At 52.9% G+C, this 21710-nt stretch overlaps 1 protein-coding gene and 1 long non-coding RNA gene across 2 annotated transcripts; both read left to right on the top strand.

The window, feature by feature from the left end:
- The first annotated feature begins 4782 nt into the window (after nt 1–4782).
- On the top strand, nt 4783–7058 carry LOC135330009 (uncharacterized). The gene is made up of 5 exons (XR_010391715.1): nt 4783–5162; nt 5414–6249; nt 6342–6380; nt 6572–6631; nt 6996–7058. It is a non-coding gene; the product is annotated as an uncharacterized LOC135330009 (long non-coding RNA).
- Nucleotides 7059–8469: 1411 nt separating this feature from the next.
- LOC135327499 (uncharacterized) lies at nt 8470–10370 on the top strand. Its single transcript, XM_064506611.1, has 5 exons — nt 8470–8618; nt 9072–9196; nt 9391–9468; nt 9808–9955; nt 10151–10370. Exons 1-5 carry the CDS (start codon nt 8470–8472, stop codon nt 10332–10334), a joined length of 684 nt encoding a protein of 227 aa, XP_064362681.1. The 3' UTR covers nt 10335–10370.
- The last annotated feature ends 11340 nt before the right edge of the window (nt 10371–21710 follow it).

Below are 21710 nucleotides of genomic sequence, written 5' to 3' on the forward strand. Positions count from 1 at the left end.
GCATATCGAGAGGCGCTGTAGATGTTGACTCACTTTCCTTTTCCTTTGAGCGCTGCATGTGTCAAGGCTACTAGTTCTGTGTCTTGCACACTCATTCATGTGGGAAGCGGTTCGGCCTCTATTACTCATTTTTGGCTGACTACAGCATACCCAGTTTGATGTTGTCCATGCAGGTAGCAGGATGAGCTGTCTACAAATACAAGTAGATCTGGTTTTTGCAAAGGAACATCAGTTAAATCTGTTCTCGGCTTCCTGGAAGTGTGCATTACCTGCTCACATTGGTGATGTTTTTCTCCATCATCAGGCAGAGGTATTAGAGTTGCTGGTTTCAGGATATTGCATCTTTTTAGGACTACACTATCTGCCATGAGGAGGATCAGTTCGTATCTGTGTGCCCGTTGTGGCCATAATGCCTGGGTCGCATATTGTTTAATAGTATCTCCACTTTGTGCGGCACATAAACTGTGACAGGGTGCCCCAGAACGAGAGGGTGGCTTCTCTCTCCCTATTGCCGCTGCCGCTGTCACCGATTTGACGCAGGATGGCACTCCTGCTGCAACCAAATCTAGCTGAGCAGAATATGCTACTGGTCTCTGGTGGGGTCCTAATTTTTGCCTCATTACTCTGCTGGTGATCCCCTTACATTCATGCACCTACAAATTGAAGGGCTTTGTGTATTCTGGGAGCCTGAGAGCAGGCGTGGATGCCAAAGCTCCTTTCATACTTCTAAAAGCTTGCTCTCCTTCGGGGCCCCACACAATGGGTTCTGCTTCTTCATTTCTAGTGGCCTCTGTCAGGGGTTTTGTTAATTCTCCCAACCCAGGAATCCATGGTCTGCAACATCCCACAAGAAAGCAGCAGTTAGGTCAATTACAGGGAAACATTTTGCCCAACGTGGCATTTGTAAAAGCACTGTGGAAGGATCAGGCACTACTGGGGGAGGGGTCACCACACGTTGACTGATTGCTCGCAAATCTTGTACAAACTGGTATTCTGGATCGCCATCAGAATCCTGCCTATGCTTTTTAAGTGGCACAATCGGAGTGTTGTATGGGGATTCACAGACTCTAAGGAGACCCAGTTTTACATAGTGATCAGTTTGCTTTCAGATACTCTTCTCAGCTTCTTTTGGGGTAGGGTATTGTTTAACCATAGGAGGGAATCCCCCCTTTGCTGTTATCGAGACTCAACTAGCTGATTTCAACAGTCCACCATCCATTCCTCAAGAGCTCCGTAACTTTCCAGGAACTCATTCTAAACCTATGGGAATTTGCAGATTAGTTGACTCTGGCTCTGGTGTCTCAGCCACAACGCATGAGCCCGTTAGTATTAATTTTATCCCTCCCGGCTGTAAGCAGATCTGAGTATCCAAGGCTTGCAGGACATCTCTCCCTAAAAGGCAAGAGGGTGAATCTGTGGAAATCATGAAATGTCCCCACACTCCTTTACCTCCAACAGTGAGCAATAAGGGCTTAGTTAACGCTCATTTGCCTTTTCCCATCACTCCTTGTACTATTATTTCATCTGACGATTTGCACCCTTTAGGCTCAAAACTCAAAAGGGAAAGGGTAGCTCCAGTATCCACTAGATAGGGCACTTCTAGACCTTCTATACTTGCCACTATCTGCCCCCGACATCCAAATCTATATCCCAGGAATTTACCCCAATTTCCACAGTATTCACTGTTCACTCCTGATGATCAAAGGCTCCCTGCGGCGGCCATCCTTCTGCCGGGTTACCCTCCTTAGTCACGAACGGACAATCCTTCTGACATACTTGGATCAACCCTTTTTTCCTTTGATTCTTACTACCATCAGTCTTACTCCAGTTTTGCAAAATTTCTGCCAAGGGTGACCCCTTCTCTAGGCCAAAATTATTTCCCACATTGAGTTCCTGAAAAGTGCATCCTATGGTGATCAGGTATGCCTTTTTTTTTCTTTCTTTCCTCTTTCCCCCGCAATACCAGCCTGCAGCTGCTGTGATCACACACTCTCTCTCTCTGGGAACCGCACTCACACCACCCGAGGCTTTGACTGCTAGGACTGCTGTCCCGTCGCAGCGGGCAGCTTTAGCAGCTGACGGGTGCCCCCTTCGGTTCCCAGGTTATACGCACTCACACACTCACAGGACTGTTCACACTCACACCAGTTACAGTGACTCCAGATTTCTGTTTCTAGAGTCTGGCGGTGCACCTTACGCTGATCCGGCTGCGCACTCCCCGTTCCGGCCGGATTGAGACGGGACTCGAATCCACTCAAGGAAGCGGCAGTTAGGTCAATTACAGTGAAACATTCTGCCCAATGTGGTTCATCACGTTATCTGCGTTATCGGCCTAAGACCTCAGCAAATTCAGCTACTCATGCTAAGCAAGGTTTATGTAAGTTGTGTTAAGTGGTTTACTCTAGACACTTTCAGTTCAATATTCTTTAACTACAGCACAAAGGGGAGTGTTTCGCCTGCACCAGCGTTTGCCAAAGAGCAGAAATTCCTTAACATTGGTGACCAAGAAGCGTTTGCATTCCTTCTTCAGGTTACTGATAGGAAAAGAGCAAGCTTGACTTTACTGCCTGCCATTACTCCTTTAAAGCACTACAATCCCGAGTGTTCATACGGTTTGGGAACAGGCAATAAAGCTATCCTAGAAAGAGAACGCTACCTCGAGGGAGTTGACAAAGCCCTTCCAGCTGCTCCACCACAGCCCACGAATCCCAAACCTACTAGAAGACAGGAAAAATGGAGGAAGCTCCCTGCCCTTCCTTTCTCTTTCCTGCCCATCCCAAAGGTGCTGTTGCCCTGATCACCAGGGCCACCAACACTCACCCCTCTCTCAGAGAGACATCTACAGGCCAATACCTTCTTGCCAAGACTACAAGCCTTCAGTTGACTAAACCACGACTGTCCAAGCTCTTCAAAGGACACAGCACTGCACTAGCGTTTGACACCCCCATGCTCGGAGCCCAAACAACTAAGGAAGAAGTCAAAGACTTGCTTACACCACTCGAGGGAAAGGCAAGCAAAGAGCTGGGGTATTAGCCAATCCCATCAGGAACAGATGAGCAAGGGACGGAGAAGAGAAGCTCTCAAACCAGGATAGCAGTTCCTGCTGGGGGAATTCTCTGAAGAGGCACATGGGCGAAAACACCCACAATGCAGCCTCTAGTAGCTGCGCTCCTGTAACACCAAAGCTCTGCAAAACTCATGCAAGCAAAACTCATACAAGCAACAGTACATATGGACACTGGCATTTGCGCCTTACCTCTCTACTCCCACCAGCCAAAAAGGTCCTCACTCTAAACACCTACATACATCTTGCTAAACATTACCATGCCACAAAGAAGTGCATCCCTCCGGAGCTACAGTTGTCCGAAAAGCAGATTCATTGCCCGGTGTGCAATAAGCCAATAACTACACACTCGGGAGAGACATTCGCTTATCTAGTTCAGAGCTGCGCAAGCCTGGGTGCTCGGTGGTTTCCCACAAATGAAGCACACCCCTCCAACTTTTCAAGTAGCATTGATACAAACACAGTGCAAGGTTCGCCTTTTACACTAATTGGGTAGTAATTTACAGACAATTATAATATTCCTTACACACCATGTTACTACTACACATGCCCAGGGAAGGGGTCTTCACCCAGGCGCGGGGCTTTTTTACCTGTGGGCATGATTTTCGGTATTATATGGAGGACAGTTCAGTTAGGGATACATGCACCTCCAATTCTTTTGCCAAACTGGCAACACATAGCTAGAAACTACCTAGTTTAAACATTCTTGCCGAGCTTCCCAGGGTTGTCTCGTAACAGTTTCCCACAAATGGAGCACACCCCCCTGCCTTTTCAAGTAGCATTTATACAAACACATTGCAAGGTTTGCAACTTTCCCTTTTACACTGACTGGGTAGTAATTTACAGACAATTATAATACTGCTTACACACCATTTTACCACTACGCATGCTCCGGGGAGGGGTCTTTGCCCAGGCACGGGGCTTTTTGACCTGTGGGTGTGATTTTTTGTGTTACATGGAGGACAGTTCAGTTAGGGACACATGCACCTCCAATTCTTTTGCCAAACTGGCAACACATAGCTAGAAATAAAACATTTTGATGTAATGTTTCTTTAGGGCTTTAGCAGCTCTAGGATGTCCTGGGTTGAAGAATGCTTCTTCTCCGAAAACAGAGAGCGAGCTTCTCCTGATCTGCCTCCTTTCAACAGCAGGAACAGTCTTCCTGAGCTCCCAGGGTCGTCTTGTAAGAGGAGCACTCGGGGCAAGGCCCAGGCCCAGGCCCAGGAGAGCTCTGCTTGCTTCGGGCGCTGCACAAGGCCCAAGGAGGCCTGAAATGTTGGTCCCAAAGCAAAGGGGACAGAGGGAGTGGTGCCAGCAAGGAAGTGGGAGGCGGAATCCCAGCTGGGCGGGGGAGGAGAGCTGGGGCACAGGCTTGGCACTGGAGCCCCCCCGCCTGTCAGCAGCTGCCCCTGGGCCAGCTCCAGAAGGGCAGAGCTGGCGCTGCCGCTGGGGCTGGGGCTGCGGCTGGGGCTGGGGCTGGGGCTGGAGCAGAGCGGCGGCAGCGGGGGCGGGAAGGAGAGCAGCGAGCGAGGCCGGATCCGGCAGGCGCTGGCGCGCAGCTGCCGAGCAGCGAGGCGAGCGCAGGGCCGCGAGCGTGTGGGCAGAGAGCCGGGCTGCCCCCGAGGGGCTCCTCGAGGGCGGCGGCAGCACCCCCGGCCGCCAGCATGCCCGGGCTGCCCGCACAGGGCGGCGCCGGCGCGCGGAGGGAGCGCGGGCCGCGGCGGGGGTGCGCGGCCCCCTGCGCCCCCGCGGAGGCGCGCGGAGGGCGCCCCTGAGCTCACAGAGGGGCCGCGCGCTGCGCTGCGCTGCGCAGTGTTGCGTTGTGCTGCGTTGTGCTGCGGGGCAGTGCGGTGTTTTGCGCTGCGCTGCGTTGGGCTGCGGGGCGGTGCAGTGCGTTGTGCCGCGCCGCGTTCCGCAGACGCCGCTCCGCGCGCGTTGCTCGAGGGCGCCGGCGGCGGGCGGCTGCTGGCGGCGGGCAGCATGGTGCGAGCGCGGGGGGCGTCCGGCCCCGGGTGCCGCCTGCTGCTGCTGCTCGGCCTCCTGGCGGCCCTGCGTGCCCGGGACAGCCGGGCTGCTCCGCGGGCAGCGCCGGGCCCAGGTAGGGCGGGCGGGCGGGCGGGCGGCGACGGAGGCAGCCTGGGGGCCGCGGGGCCGGCTGGCGAGCGGCCGGGGCGGCGGGAGGCGGCGGCCGGGGCCAGGAGCCGGGAGCCGGGAGCGGCTCGGCGAGGCTTGTGGGGCCGCGGGGAGGGGGGTGCGCTGGGGGGCGCCGGGGTCTGGGGGCGAGAGCTGTGCCTGGAGCAGCGCCTGGCGCTGGGTGACGGGAGCTGTTGTCCCCGCGGGTGGTTGCAGCGGTGGCTGCTGGTGATGCTGGTGCTTGGCCGGATGCAGGACCGAAGGCTTGGGAAGATGCTGGAGGTGAGTCCTCGGGGGACCTGACCTTCCCTTCCCTTCCCTGGCAAGACCAGAAGCATGCCTTTCCTGCCGCCGCTTTGGCCTTTCGGTGGCCGGGGAGCTCTTGTGCCCGCGCAGGGTAAACGATCTTTCGTGTCATCTGGTGCTGAGAGTTGCCCCTTTGCAGAGTGCTGTCCGTTAGAGAGCTCCCTGCAAGAAGGTGCTGAGGGCCTGTGTGTTTGTCCTGGGGGTGCTTGGGGCCTGTGGTATAGCGCCTGGATGCAGGATTGGGAGAGCTGCCAGATCCCAGCCAACAGGTCCCCCCCGGCTCCTCTGCACTTGTGAGGCTCTCGACCCACATGTGTGACCTGGGGAAGGCTTCCGAGATCTGCACTGGGAGCTTTGGCGCGCAAAGCACTTGCCGAGTCCCCCGAGCCTGTGCTGCTTCCAGTGCCTGCTGCAAAGCCAGGGGACATGATGGGGTTGAGCCTACAGCTTGTGTGAAGTCCAGGGCACCCTTTCCCCCAGCAGCTCCATGCCCGCTGAGATTTATGCCCCTATGGTGGCACTGCAGGCACCTGCTAAGTGCTCGCCAGATGCACCTGAGTGGAAGTGTGGTGTAATTTTATGCTCCCTGTCGTTCACCACCATTCGAATCAGAAGAAGAGTGTGGAAATATGTACTGAGAACTGCTATGTGAACCCATGTGTGTTTGGTTACAGATGAGGCTGTGGTTGAAGGTTATCCCAGTTCTCGCCTGGATCCCGTTGTTGAGGCTCGGGGTCTTCCCAGGCGTACGTAGTCACCTTTTCCTTACCTGCAAGAATAAGAACGTCCTTTGTAGTATGTAGTTCGTGTGCAACTGTACATGGTGCTTCCTCTTCAGGTGGTCCAAGAGTTGCTGAGCCTCGCAGGGGTGCCAGGGGTAAGTTGTGAGCATTCCTTTACTTTGAGAGCTGCCAGGTGCCAGGCAAAAGGTGACACCTGTCACCTTTGAGACTCTTGACCTGCAAATATGTCCCATGTCATTGCCTGGCCCCCCTTCCATTCAGTGCAACTGCTGTGTGGAGAAGGAAACCTTGTCACCAATGCGTTCGGTTTGTGCTCTGCCTATAGGCGATGGTTACCGAACTTTTCGGCAGTATCCAGTTCTCGTGCCTCGGGAGGATCCCTGGGGTAAGTAGTCAAGCTTTATTCACTTGACAGAATAAGCTTTTACCTTTGAAAATGTTCTTCATATGGCAGAGACCTGAGTAAGTCCTTGGCTGCTGCTCAGACACTCCCAAGAGTAGAGTGGGACTTGGGAGGCCGTCAGCTATCTGCCGCGGTGTGCTTTTCCTTGGGAAGGCTTTGTGCTGCTCGCAGTGCCTACTGCAAAGGCCACAGGCTTGTTGGGGTGGAGTTACAGCTTGCGTGAACTCCAGGGCATCCTTTCCCCCAGCAGCTCTGTGCAGGCTTCAGTTTGTACCCGTACAAATCTGCAGAAGTATATGGCAACATATATATATAACAGGAACTGTTCCCATGTGTTTGGTTGAAGCTGTGGCCGTAGCGGATGGAGATCCCTCTTCTGCTCTGGAGCCTGGACTGGTGACTCCGGGACACCGTGGAGGTGAGCAGTCAGCAGATATTCAGCTGAAAAAATAAGCATTTCTTTTCTCGCTTTGTTGTGCCCTCCGGATGATGCCAAGGTCTGCAACAGCCGTGCCCTGCTGGCAGGCCAGAGAAACAGTTAGGGGTAGCGCTGGTTGAGTCTTGCACTGGCCAGTGGGCTTCTGTGCATGAGGAATGTAAACAACCCTTGTTGTCCTCCGGTGCTAAAGGTTCCCAGTTTGTAGAGTTCTGGCTTCCTTGGTGTACGTTAGAGACCTCCCCAGAAGAAAGCACCAAGGGGCTGCGTGTTTGTCCTGGGGGTGCTTGCGGGGTGTTGGATAGTGCGTTGACGGAGGATTTGGAGAGGCGCCAGGTCCCAGGCAGCAAGTGTCCCTGGCCCTCCTGCAGCTGGGAGACTCTCAACCTGCGTGCGTGTCCCCATTCCCCTTCCCGTCACTGCAATTCACTTCTGCAGAAGAGTGTGGCAACCTGTAATGAAAACTTGTCTGTGTTTGCTTACAGGTGTTCCTGTAGGCAGTGGCCTCCCAGCTTCTCATCCGGATGCCATTGTTGTGCCTCAGGGGCATGCCAGGGGTAAGTGGTCAGGATTGATTCCCTTCCAGGAATGAGCAGGATTTTTCACTATTTGATTCGTGGGCCATGTAGCTTACGTCCTTGGCCGACGCTGCTAGATGCAAAAGAGCCAAGAGGGATTTGGGAGGGCTTCAGCAATGTGTCCCAGGGTGCTTGGTGTGGCAAAGTGGTTTTTGATCTTCTCTTGGCGCCCACTACTGCACATCGTGCCAGTGGGCAAATTTTAAAGTACTAGGGCATCGGAAGTGTTCTACAGCAAGGCGAGAGCGGCTTTCTGAAGATGACTTTTGTCTCTGGTGTGTGGAAGTTATTGCAATGAGTGTGTCAGAGATGTGCATATAAACCTTTGTGGATCCTGTGAGGTAGCCTCCCTTCCCACACCACGCAGCTCCCAGGGATTTTGGAGCTTTGCCACGTGGGGACTGAGGCGGTTTTAACCCCACTGAGCACATGTTAGCAAGCACGACTCCTAATCCACTCAATCTCCTGCCGTGTCCGCATCTCAGACCTTGCAGGGAGTCCCTCGAGGCCCTAAGCACAAAAGGTGCACCGAGTGGGATCCCTGCTGTGAAAGGAGGCCCAAAGTGATGCCCTGATTTACGTGTTGGGCAGGATTTTGGAAGAGAGCTTCTCCGTCCTTCTGCATGCTGTGTGCCTGAGCAATGCTGAGGTTTCACTTTCCTCTGATTCTTGACAGTGCTTCCACATGTGTCAGAGCCAGGAGAAGCCCCCCACAGCAGGAAATACTCCTTTTTTCCAGTGCACCGAGGTACTGAGCAGTCTTGCGGGAATGCCTAAGTGAGAGATAAGTCCTGGAAACGTGGAGCATGCGAGTTGTGTTTGGAAGAGTGGAGGGCGGAGGAAGGGGAGGTGGTGCCTGTGTGGAAGAAAAGGCAAAGCAGGAGAGCAAGGTTCAGGTGTCTCCTTTGCTGCAGGAAGCTGCAGAGGAGCCAGCCCTGGCTGCTGGTGTGAGCTGGTACCATTTTGGTTCCCCTCCATTCGGTGCAAATTCACTTCTGCAGAAGTGTGTTGCAACCTGTAATGAAAAATCTTCTCATCTGTGTTTGCTTACAGACGTTCCTGCACACAGAGCTCTTCCAGCTTCTCACCTGGATCCTGTTTTGGAGCATCAGGGGAATGCCAGGGGTAAGAGGTCAAGATTTATTCCCTTCATGGAAGGAGCCTTTACTTTTCAACATTTTATTCCTGTGACATTTCACTGAATAAGTCCTCGGCCAATGCTGAGCTTGTGTGAAGTCCAGGCCATCCTTTCCTCCAGCAGCTCCCTGCATGCTTCTGTTGGTAGCCATATGGTGCCTGTGCAGGCACCTGCTAAGCGTTTGCAAAATGTTCAGGGGTGGCAGGGTGAGACAAGTGCCTTGGTGTAATTATGCGTCCCACGTTCATTCGCTGCCATTCCAATCTGAAGCAGCCCACGGAAATATGTACTGGGAGCTCTTCTTGTCTCTCTGATTACAGCTCTGCCTGCAGATGACAGTGGCTCTGCAGCTCCTCAGCTGGATGCCCGTTTTGAGTTTCTGGGGAATCGCACCTGTGAGTTGTGACTCTTGGTTTACTGTGAGATCCACCGTATCCCTGGCCAAAGGTCAGGCGGGCCCATCAGCCGCTGTGCAAATCTGGACCTACCCAGGGCATAGCAACATCCCTTTCAGTGCACTAGAGTTCCTTTCCTAACACATGTATTGCCCCAGGTATTTTACCCTTTTCTCTTCCGTGTGTAATTACAGATGTCCCTCAAGTCACTGAAGCTTCTGCAGCGTCACAGGGGCTGGAGCCTCTGCTTAAGCCTCAGGGAGATCGCAGGGGTAAGTAGTCTCTCTTCCTTTCCTTTTGATTCTTTTATTACTATTTTCTCTTTTTACCTCTTTTATTGTCCTCCTGGGGAATCCAAGTTCCCCAGCACACATGCCCTCCCTGAAGCCCAGGGGCACAGGTAGGGGTAGCGCTGGTTCAGGCTTTCACTGGCCGGTGGGCTCTTGCCCGTGAGAAGTGTCAATGAGCTTTCTTGTCCGCCAGTGCCAAGAGACCAGAATCAGCGATAGTAACAACACGGGATGTAAAATTGCCTGGGAATCCCAACCACACACTGAGATTATCAGTCCTGCAGAACCCAGGGATGTATGGGATTGTCTCCTTTCCTCCAGGTCTTGGTGATGAGAAAGGTGCAGAGGATGCAGCTCATAGAGCCCGACAAAAGCAGCATTTGGTCTTCACTGCCGCAGTCTCGGGTTGGGTGCTGTTTGGGGTAGTGCTGACTTGTATAGTCACTTCCCAGCTGAGGAAGAGAAAACAGTGAGTTGTTCTTTTCTGACCTTCTTTAGTACATGGCTGCTCTTAGCAACAAAGCATGTGTAGGGATAGTATGGTGGAGTGCCTGGTGAGCTGTTGAGAGGACTCTGTAGAGACGTCTGCTGTAAGCTTTCCTAAGCAGACCCTTCCTTGCTGACAGCGAGTGCTCTTTCCTGAAAGCCATTCTCGTTGTTGCAGAGAAGCGGTACCAGCTAACCCTGCCGCTGCCTCTGACGGAGAAGAGCCCAGTATGGAGGAAGGCAGAGCACAGCCAGGAAGCGAAAGAAAAAAGGATGAGTTTACTCTAGAAAATGAAAATCCCAGCAGCAGCTCCACTCGGCTTCCTATTCTAAGCAGAATAAAAAACCTGTGCATATTCTGAAGAGAATAAAAAACCTGTTGGGCTAAATGGTGTTAATCCTTGGGTGTTTGGTCCTTTGTGTCTGGGTGTAATGCACAGCGCTTACAGCAGGGTTGGATGAGGGAGAGGAGCTGTCAGAGAGTTGCCCTGCATCAAGGGATGCCCTCAGTCCCCTCATCACTGTAGTTTCCCAGCTCGGGCTGTCCTTCAGGTTTCATTCATCTGAAAGGGGGAGTGCAGATGAGCCTTGGAGTGCAAGTGAACTCCCTGGGAGTGCTGCACTGAATCCTGGTGGATTTGGTGACCGAGAGGGGAAGGAGGTGCTGTGAAGGATGGCCATGCAGCTCTGAGCAATGAGTTAGAGGATTGCTAAAGTGAGACCAGAGGCTGCTGGGGGTTAGTGCAATGGTCTTCTGTGCGCAGAAGCTGAACATCTCCAAGTAGAGAAAAGGGAGAGGGGGCTGGTTGGGAAAGGGAGCAAAATGGACTGAGATAGGAAGAACAGTACTGGCCTTAAAAAAGGCACAAAGACGCACAGAAATGGCATTGCTCTGCTCCCAAACACTCAAGCCATGAATAGTAGAGGTGAGGCAGAAAAGGGAATACAGCAGTATTGGGAGGAAAGCCCAGGATCCTCTGTGCTGTCTTTCGAGGGGGCCCAGGTGGACTCTTACATTTCCAGAGGAACACAGGCAAACAGTTGCTGTCTCTGAAAACATTTGTCACCCCTACTGCCAGCTTGCAGGAGAGGGCGAGGAGTAAAGGCCCTTGTAGGATCCAATAGGAAGGCCATGGCAGGAAGGTGCAGCCCTGGCACCTGCAGTGTCCCTGGGGAAGCTCACAGAGTCCTGAGAAACCTGGTGAGGGAAGGGCATAGGAGAGGAAAGGCAAGCAGTGAGATTTGCGCATGTTTCTCAGGTGGCCCAGCAACCCTTTGCCTCTGGGATCGGAAGAACCAGCTCCTCCCTCTTCCCTGCATGTTCATCAAGTGCTGCAGGATTTGCTCTGTGCGCTGCACTAAGGGACAGGCATTCAAGCAGCAGTCTCCTCTCATGAGGCTGCTGGGGGAAAGGATGGCCTGGACTTCACACAAGCTCAACATTGGCCGAGGACTTATTCAGTGAAATGTCACAGGAATAAATGTTGAAAAGTAAAGGCTCCTTCCATGAAGGGAATAAATCTTGACCGCTTACCCCTGGCATTCCCCTGATGCTCCAAAACAGGATCCAGGTGAGAAGCTGGAAGAGCTCTGTGTGCAGGAACGTCTGTAAGCAAACAGAGATAAGGAGAGTTTTCATTACAGGCTGCAACACACTTCTGCAGAAGTGAATTTGCACTGAATGGAAGGGGAACCAAAATGGTGACGGCTGCACTCCCCACACCAGCAGCCAGGGCCAGCCCCTTGGTGGCCACCTGCGGCAAAGGAGACACCTGAACCTTGCTCTCCTGCTTTGCCATTTCTCCCACACAGGCACCACCTCCCCTTCCTATGCCCTCTGCTCTTCCAAACACCATTCATATGCTCCACGTTGTCAGGACTCGTCTCTCACTTAGGCATCCCCGCAAGACTGCTCAGTACCTTGGTGCTTTGGAAAAAAGGAGTATTTCCTGCCATGGGTGGCATCTGACTTGTACATCCCCCAGCTTCTACAGTGAAAGGCTCAGTTCTTCAAGACTGGCCATAGCTAGCATCCAGATGGGTTCTGTCCCTTTCCAGACTCTGGCAGGAATTTCCCTCCCCCTGCACCAAAAGCTACATGACTTTAAGACGCCAGATGTGCAAATACTTCTCTTCCTACAGACCCAGGTTTCCAAGGGCAAGTAGGTGGCTTTGCAACAAAACCTGGACATGCAGCTGCTGTCACAGTATGGATTTCTTCTAAGAGCTTGTTGCCTCCTTATTTCCAAAAGCAAAGGCTGCTCTGAGGCACTTGGCTTTGGCCTTTCTTTGACTTGAGGAGCCAAAAAAAGCCTTTGCCTCTGGAGGTCGCTGAGAAACAGGCTCTTGTTGAGTCTGCTCCAACTCACAGGGCTGGTTGCTGAGACTTCACAGCATGACTACATTTCCTTCCTGTTTCTGGGAAATGGCATTTACTTTACTGTCATTCTCTTGACACAGGTGAGCAGCTGAGGCCATCAGTGTGTCTTGCCCCTGGGTCTCTGTGGTGGAGCAGGGAATTGGGTCGAGACCTCTAGAGTCACGAAGACCCCAGCCTCGTCACAACTGCCCTCCAGCTGGGTCTCTGCAGCACCCTGACTTGGGGCTTTGGCAAAACACCCTCTCAAACTCTGCTTAGAAAGATTTCAATTCAACAGCGGTATGTTACACATCCGTACTGCCTGTCAGTGGGCAGCACAGGGCTGGGTTCACCTGAGATTTCCTTAATAGTTGCTGTCATCCTACAAAGAACGTGAGAACAACTTCTGTAATTTGCCCTTTGTGGGGGGATGCTCCCAGCTTCCCCCCCCCATCTGGTGCCAGTTACAAGCAGTCTGCATTCCTGTGCCTCGCACTCCAAAATGGAGGACATCAAGACTTTGAAATAAGGCCTGCTTGGGTGCCAGGACCTTGAGAAACAAAACCTCCTCTCGTTGCTGGGGCAGTGTTAATTACTGCAGTCTGGAATTATCTCCTCCTTGTCAGGACCTTGAGAAACAAAACCTGCTTTCACTGCTAGGGCAGTGTTAATCATCGTGGACTGGAATTAACTCCTTTTTACCCCAGCTATGGGATCTCTCCTTGGAACCACCACTGCAAGAGTAAAGCAGTCATTCGCAAACTCCTTTCTTCAGTGCTGAAGAGTGCTCAAGGCAGCTAGCCTGTCGTTGTGGGTGTTTGGACCCCCCCCCCCCCATGACTGTGGGTGTGATCGTCATAACAACGATGGAGGAGAGCTGAACCCTGCAGCAGCCAAGAGCTAGGGACTGAGACTGCACGAAGAGAACCACAACTGGCCTCACAACTCCACCTCCACCTTCCCCTAAGGGGTATAAATAGGTTGGCCCCAGAGGCTGTCTGGGGCTCTTTGTGGGTGACAGTGGGTCTGTCAACTTGTGGATCCCCTGGGGAGGGGGATGCCCTCCTGCAGTTCCTTCCCTGGGATTGAGTGTATGTTGGCTGCTGAGGCAATGCATGGGTAAGATCAGTTAGAATCAGTCTGCCTAGTTCATTTGTTTGGGTAGTTACAGTTAGTATAAATTAGCTAGCTTTGTCTGTTACTGAGTAGTTGTCATTAGCATAGCTTTTAGTGTAATTAGAAAGTGTTCCAGTTGAGCTAAGTTTCTGTTAATAAGGATTGTTGCTTTGTACCATTGTAGCTTGTGCAGTAAATTTTGATCTTTGAGACAAGTTGTGGAGTCGTGCAGTAGATCTCCTTCTCCCCCTCCTCCTCTCCCTCGTGCCACACACAACCTATGTGGTCTGGGACCGTAGGTAGTCTGTCGTCCCGTGACACCCTTCTAAAGGAGTCAGGGCATTAACACACCTTGGACAGTCTCCCATGCTGTACAGCCCTCAAGCGGCCTGACAGCTGCAGTAGCAGAGGCTATGTGTTTGGCTCAGTATGCTGACACTTGGCTTTGCCGAATCTGGTGGTTTAGCCAGGTGACTCCCTGGGCCCACTGAGTCACTTCCAGCATGTGAAGCCCCAGCTCTTCCTCCTTTGGTCTCTCTTGAGGGCAAATGGGGTGTAACTGCATCACAAGAGGAACAGGAGTGTCGAGAATCAATACTCAGAATGTGCTCACAGCTGCCAACGCTTGCTCACTTTTACCAGGGCCTCCTTAGAGTCTTCTTTTTTTTGGCGGGGGGGGGGGGGGGCGCGGCGCTGGATGATGAGTCTTGATATGTAGAAATTGAATTGAGATGAGGAGTAGGTGTATCTTCTGCATTTGTGTGCTTAACTTAGCAAAAAAAAAAGGAAAGAAGTTGCTCTTCCTTCTGTCACAGGGTACTTTACAGATATTTATTACTAAATAATCCTCGGCTGCCCCAACAAACAGTCCTAAATCCCTGCTGGGAAACCTCACAGGCTGGTGAGCGGCCCATGAGAGAAACTGCAGGGCAGTCACTGGCGCGCTGGGAGCAGCTGCCCCTCGCTGCCTGGCCCTAGCAAGGATGGACCTGGCCCCACAGGACCCAGCCTGGCCCCACAGGACCAGCCGCTCCCGGCCGGGCTGGGGGCACATGCGGGCGGGGCCAGGCCCTGAGGAGGAAGATCTGGGGGGAGGCGGCTGGCAACAGGCACAGCAGGTGGCAGCTGCTGATTGGCCGGGGCTGCGTGTGGGGCATGCCCATTGGCTGTTGCTGCCCGCAGGGGCAAGTGGGGTGGGCAGCTGTGTGGGCGTGGTGGGCCTGGTTCTCCAGGGAGCTGCAGTGGGCAGTCTCTGGCTGTGGGGGGCTGGGGGCGGTTGCTGGTGGCTGGTCCGGATCCTGGGGCTGTGCGACGGTGCGTGTCGGGGGAGGCAGCTGTTCAGGACATGCGGGCTGTGGGTGCCGGGGCAGAGGAGAGCCCGGCCCTGACGGGTGCAGCGGCCCCACACTGTGGACGGGCTCCCAGGGCTGCAGCGCTGGGCCCCATCGGCCCCCTGGCTGGACGAGGCCATAGCTGATGTGAGGGTGCTGGGGGAGCGGCGTGTGGCCCCCATGGTGCCTGGCACCCTGCCTCTGAGCAGGAGCAGTGGGGTACCGAAAACTGCAGGTCAAAAACCAGGCACACCCGCACCCACACGGCTTTTGATTTTGTCTGCACCAACCACCCAAGTCTAGTGTCCTCTCAAGTTCTTCTTGGCCTGTACTGTGTTGCCTTGAAAAGGCAAAAACTTGCCTTTTCTGCCCATGCTGGGGAGGAGAGCTAGCTTTGGGAAACAGCGGGGCCTGAGGTACTCCGCAGTATGCCAGAATCTAGGAGAGCCACGTAGTCCTTCTTCTCAGTGTGCTCAACAAAGACCAATACGCAACTTTCCAGGCCTCCCTGAGGAAACAAGATGGCAACTTCTGCTCCACTGAATGCTCTTAATGCTGTCTTTGGAATATGTTTCCAAAGCACAAAATCCCTGCCTGTACTGTGGACACACACATTGGGAGTGTGGAAATGTTAGTGTCCTTTTCCAAAGCAACGCCTAGAGCTGGGAAGGTGTCATCACCACCAGCTGAGCTGCTCTGACAGCCAGGCTGAGGAGCACATTGGGAATTTCTGGCAATTGAGAACATGGTGATGTCTGTTACCATAGAGAGTGAGAACTGTGATGGCTCCAGTCCACTCCCAGGCAATTTGGCAATCTCGCCCTTTTTGCTTTGCCTTTTTCCGCGCCATAGGTGGCTCCTCCTGGCTGTGACACACTGTCAGGAATCAGAGAAAGGTAAAGCCTCGACATTGTTCAGGTACACAGCATGCAGAAGAATGCAGAACCTTCCCTCCAAACGCCTGCCTGACCTGTGAATCAGGGCATCACTTTGGGCCTCCTTTCACAGCAGGGATCCCACTTGGTGTGCCTTTTGTGTCTAGGGCCTCTAGGGACTCCCTGCAAGTTCTGAGATGCAGACACAGCAGGAGGTACAGTGGATTACAAGCCGTGTGGGGAAAAAGGCCTTCTGAGAACCAAGGCTTATCCTGGCAACTCCGCCAGTCAATATGCTTAACAGTCACATACAGTGGACTGAGCCCCAAGCTCTTACCACTCTATTCTGGGCACTTTCACAAATGCAGTGCAGAACACGCTCGTAGAAGACACCCTGGACAAGCTCTGTGGCTTGCCAATGCCTGCAAGGAGTGAAACGGTGCGTCACCACTGTGAGGCTTTGATCAATCCCTTCCTCCTGCATAGGCTACAGCTTATCCGTACATGTTTCTGAAGCTCAGGTTTGCAATGATTACGCTTGACATACACTGAAATACACCCACCATTTGCTCTCTCTCAGTGCTTCAAGATCTCCTTAGCACTTCCAAAGATTTCTGAGAAGACATGCCTGTTCTGGCCTGACACTTTCTTCGTTGAGGACCTAAACAGAAAGTATGAAGGTAAATGCCACACGAATAAAATATTCCACAGTAAACAGTGCTTCTTTCCAGTAAACCAAAAAAGGAAACAGATATTCACGACTCACCTACGGGATTCCCCAGAGTCTCAAAACTGGCACCCAGCTGAGAAGCTGCAGTGCCATCTCATACACCTGCATCTGTAATCAAAGAGACAAGCAGAGCTCCTATTACGCATTTCTGTATGCTTCTTCAGATTGGAATGGTAGTGAATGAGCGTGGGGCGCATAATTATACCAAGGCACTTGTCTTGCCCTTCCACTCCTGAGCATTTTGCAGATGCCTAGCAGGTGCCTGCACAGGCACCATCTGGCTACCAAGGGAAGCATGCAGGGAGCTGCTTGGGGAAAGGACACCCTGGACTTCACACGAGCTCTAAACTCAACCCCAACAAGCCTGCTGGCTTTGCTGCAGGCGCTGGAAGAAGCCCAAGGTCGAAGCAGCTAGCAAACAGCACTTCACCACAGAAAGCACCCCAGGGCAGAGCTCTGATGCCCTCCCAAATCCCACTTGGCTCTTTTGCATCTAGGAGCGTTGGCCAAGGACTTAAGCTACATGGCCCGTGAATCAAAAATTGAAAAATCATGCTTGAGACCAATCATGATTGGAAAAATCATGCTGGAGACCAACAGGTCTCTGCAGTCCCTCTGCAGCTGTGAGACACTCGACTTGCGTTTGCATCCACATGCTGCCATGGTCCCCTGCTATTCACTGCACTTCTGCAGAAGGTATGGGGCCTGAGAGGTGCCACTGGTTGACGACTTCCGTGGGACACCGGCTGGCGTTACCCAATCCTGCGCTTGCATTTCCGCAATGGCATCTCCCACCCTCTGCGCCTGGCACCTGCTTCCCCCACACTGCCATCGTGCCACGTAGCCCCTCCAGGGGGGGCGGTGGGGCACCGCATACACACCTGGTGCCCAAAGCTCGGTGGGGTTATGAGGGCTCTACGTATTTATCCACCTTCTCAGCATCGCTCTAGCTGAGTTAGGGCAGCGGGGCAAATGGTGGGGGCCATCCCATTGCTGCAACACACTTTGCTTCCACCGCTTTGTGTTGCCCGTTCAAAGGGTTGTGCAGGGAAAGCAGTGAAGTGCTGGGCCCTGGGCTCGCTCCACTTTGTCCACACACGTCCTGGTCTGTGCCCAGAGCGGGGTAGAGCTCTGCAGGTGGGCGAGGGCCGCCCAGGAATCGTGGCTGCCCTCAGCTCCTGTCCAGGTTCCTGCCAGTGCAGCCACGGGGCCACCAGCCAGCCCGGGGCCAGGCACTGCTGGCTCACAGGGACCTGCTCTGTGGCAGCACCGCTTCCCAGCCCCAGCCCTGGGCGGCACCGCTGCAGGGCTCAGCCCAGCCCAGGCATGGGGCTTGGCAAGTGTCCCCACCCCATGACATGGAAGAGCAATGGATGGCTTTTGTTCCTTCCCACCTCGCTGGCAACCGTCCACATCTTGCCTCTGTCTGTACTGCTCCTTAGTGCAACTGGACAAGCGCTGCGCTGGGCAGGGAGGCAGTGTGGCAACCAGATGCCACCTGTTAGTGCACACAGCTCTGCAAGCAGACATATTCTGGAGGCTTCCTTGTGCTCCTGTAAAGGTGCCCACAGCAGTGTCTCCAGCACTGACCGCAAAGTTCTTCTAAAACCAGGTCATTTATTATGTTTCACAAGTGCAAGCTTAGAAAGACAACAGTGCAGTCTCTTTGAAACACTTGTTTTGCTGTCTGTAGTGGGAAGGTGAGAGTGTGTGGAGAGTGTAAGGAGGGACATGCTCGCAGTTAGGAGTGCAGCTGGTTTACAGATCCCTACCCATTACAGGGTTTTGGGACTAGAATTGACCAAAGTCATGGCTGCGTGCAATTTCCTAGCTAACAATCGTCCTCAGGAACAGCAGTTATCAATACCTCTTGCTATCAATGCCTGTCGATAGGCATGGACCTCAACAGGCACCGATGCCCCTCCATATCAAGAGGCATCGATGTCGATAGGCATTGATGCCTACAGAGAGCAAAAGCGGTGCAACAGTGAAAGCTAGAGGTGCCTGTTGAGATCGAGAAGTATCGATGCCAATCTATAGCTATTGTTCCCTCATGATACGGATGGAAGTCGATAGTCATTGAGGCATATTGATGTTGAGAACAGTCAATGTTGATCATTGTCATGCCTCCCCTTGCCTCTGGTTCTGCCAAGGAGCCATCGCAACCATCTCTGCCTGTCACCTCACACACGTTCCATTTGTTTTCGTAGCCTTTGCAAGTCATTGCCGTTAGAGACTTGCAGAAAGAGTCCTTCTTTCAGGACCTAATGCTAGTATGGAAGGGCACAAAAAGGGTCCGTGGCAGTTATCTCTTGGGATAACGTGCAGAGAGTACCTTCTTTGAGGGGCATTACTCTCCCTTGGTCTTGCTTTCTTACACCTGGTTCTCAAGCTCCCCTTTCGCAGTGAAACCAGCTCTTAGCTTCCAGGGAAAGCATGCGAGAAAGAAACGAAGGAGGGGACACTGCCTTATGTGCCACAGCAGCCTTTGGGGATTTGACCGCAGGTCCACTGGAAACCAAACCCCTACCTGCAGCTCACCTCTTGACCTGCACACGTGGGAAACTCAGGATAGCTAGTGAATCATAACACTCTTCAGAACCTCCCTGCAAAACCACCACTGCTGCATAGGAGGCTTTTTCGCTATTTCTCTTTTCGCTATTGCCTGAAGCCATAAAGCCTGCCAAAGGCCTTTTTAAGGATCCTGAGCTTGAGCTAGAGTTCTTGGGCCTGCGTTCATCCCTCTCTCCTCCCTATTGCCATTTCACTGTCTATGGGTAGAGTGCTTTCAAAGCATTACAGTGGCGACTCAGCAGCTGCTCAGCATGCGCACAGCGCTCCCCAGCACTTTTGTCTGGCAGGTTCCACCATCAGCTCCATTGCTCTATTTCTTGCTGACAGTTTTGCCCAGCTATAGGCATGCAGGACTCTCAACAGCTCACCAGGCACTCCACCATACTATCCCTACACATGCTTCGTTGCTAAGAGCAGCCATGTACTAAAGAAGGTCAGAAAAGAACAACTCACTGTTTTCTCTTCCTCAGCTGGGAAGTGACTATACAAGTCAGCACTACCCCAAACAGCACCCAACCCGAGACTGCGGCAGTGAAGACCAAATGCTGCTTTTGTCGGGCTCTATGAGCTGCAACCTCTGCACCTTTCTCACCACCAAGACCTGGAGGAAAGGAGACAATCCCATACATCCCTGGGTTCTGCAGGACTGATAATCTCAGTGTGTGGTTGGGATTCCCAGGCAATTTTACATTCCGTGTTGTTACTATCGCTGATTCTGGTCTCTTGGCACCAATGGACAAGAAAGCTCATTGACACTTCTCACGGGCAAGAGCCCACTGGCCAGTGAAAGCCTGAACCAGCGCTACCCCTACCTGTGCCCCTGGGCTTCAGGGAGGGCATGTGTGCTGGGCACCTTGGATTCCCCAGGAGGGCAATAAAACAGGAAAAAAGAGAAAATACTAAAAAAATCAAAAGGAAGAGAGACTACTTACCCCTGCGATCTCCCTGAGGCTCAGGGAAAGGCTCCAGCCCCTGAGAAGCTGCAGAAGCTTCAGTGACTTGAGGGACATCTGTAATTACACACGGAAGAGAAAAGGGTAAAATACCTGGGGCAATACATGTGTTAGGAAAGGAACTCTAGTGCACTGAAAGGGATGTTGTCATGCCCTGGGTAGGTCTAGATTCACACAGCAGCTGATGGGTCTGCCTGACCTTTGGCTAGGGACACAGCGGCTCTCACAGTAAACCCATAGTCACGCCTCACCTCTGGGACTCCCCAGAGACTAATTGCAAGCATCTCCACACCCCAGAGACAAAAGTCATCTTCAGAAAGCCGCTCCCAGCTTGCTTTAGAACACTTCCTGTACTCTAGCACCTTAACATTAACAAACACGGTGAAGAACACGCTTGTAGAAGAGACCCTCAACAAGCTATGCGGCTTGCCAGTGCCTGCAAGGTGGGACATGATGCGTCACTGCGGCGAGGCTCTGATCGATCCCTTTCTCCTGCTCTAAAGCGGCATCCACCCGAGAAGCTGCATAGCCGTCATCTACGACCACATCTGTAGCCAAAGAGATGAGAAGAGCTCTCGTTACATAGCTCTGTAGGCTACTTCATATGTGAATGGTAGTGATTGAGCATGGCACGTAAAAATACACTAAGCCACTTGTCTCACCCTTCCACTCCTGAGCATTTTGCAAATCCTTAGTAGGTGCCTGCGCAGGCAAATCTAAGCGTGCGGGGAGCTGCTGGGGGAAAGGACTCTGAGCATCAGCCGAGGACTTACTCAGGTCTGTGCCATATGAAGAACATTTTCAAAGGGTAAAAGCTTATTCTGTCAAGTGAATAAAGCTTGACTACTTACCCCAGGGATCCTCCCGAGGCACGAGAACTGAATACCGCCAAAAAGTTCGGTAACCATCGCCTATAGGCAGAGCACAAACCCAACACTTTGGTGACAAGGTTTCCTTCTCCACACAGCAGTTGCACTGAAAGGAAGAGGGGGCCAGGCAATGACATGGGACATATTTGCAGGTCGAGAGTCTCAAAGGTGACAGGCATCACCTTTTGCCTGGCACCTGGCAGCTCTCAAATAAAGAAATGCTCACAACTTACCCCTGGCATCCCTGCGAGGCTCAGCAACTCTTGGACCACCTGAAGAGGAAGCATGATGTACAATTGCACATGAACTACATATTACAAAGGACGTTCTTATTCTTGCAGATAAGGAAAACGTGACTACGTACCCCTGGGAAGAACCTGAGCCTCAACAACGGGATCCAGGCGAGAACTGGGATAACCTTCAACCACAGCCTCATCTGTAACCAAACACACATGGGTTCACATAGCAGTTCTCAGTACATATTTCCACACTCCTCTTCTGATTCGAATGGTGGTGAACAACAGGGAACATAAAATTACACCATGCTTCCACTCATGCGCATCTGGCGAACACTTAGCAGGTGCCTGCAGTGCCACCATATGGGCATAAATCTAGGCAGGCATGGAGCTGCTGGGGGAAAGGGTGCCCTGGACTTCACACAAGCTGTAGGTTCAACCCCATTAAGTCCCCTGGCTTTGCAGCAGGCACTGGAAGCAGCACAGCATCAGAGCAGCTCGCCAACAGCACTCTGCGTGCCAAAGCTCCCAGTGCAGATCTCGGAAGCCTTCCCAAATTCCCCTCTGCTCTTTTGTGTGTCTAAGAATTGGCCCAGGACTTAGTCAGTCAGTCCAATGCCACATGAACAAAATACCAAAAAGCAAAGGCTCCTTCCATGAAGTGAATCAACCTTGACCACTTACCCCTGGCATCC

Source organism: Dromaius novaehollandiae, chromosome 1, assembly GCF_036370855.1.
Source record: "Dromaius novaehollandiae isolate bDroNov1 chromosome 1, bDroNov1.hap1, whole genome shotgun sequence".
NCBI classification, from domain to species: Eukaryota; Metazoa; Chordata; class Aves; order Casuariiformes; family Dromaiidae; genus Dromaius; species Dromaius novaehollandiae.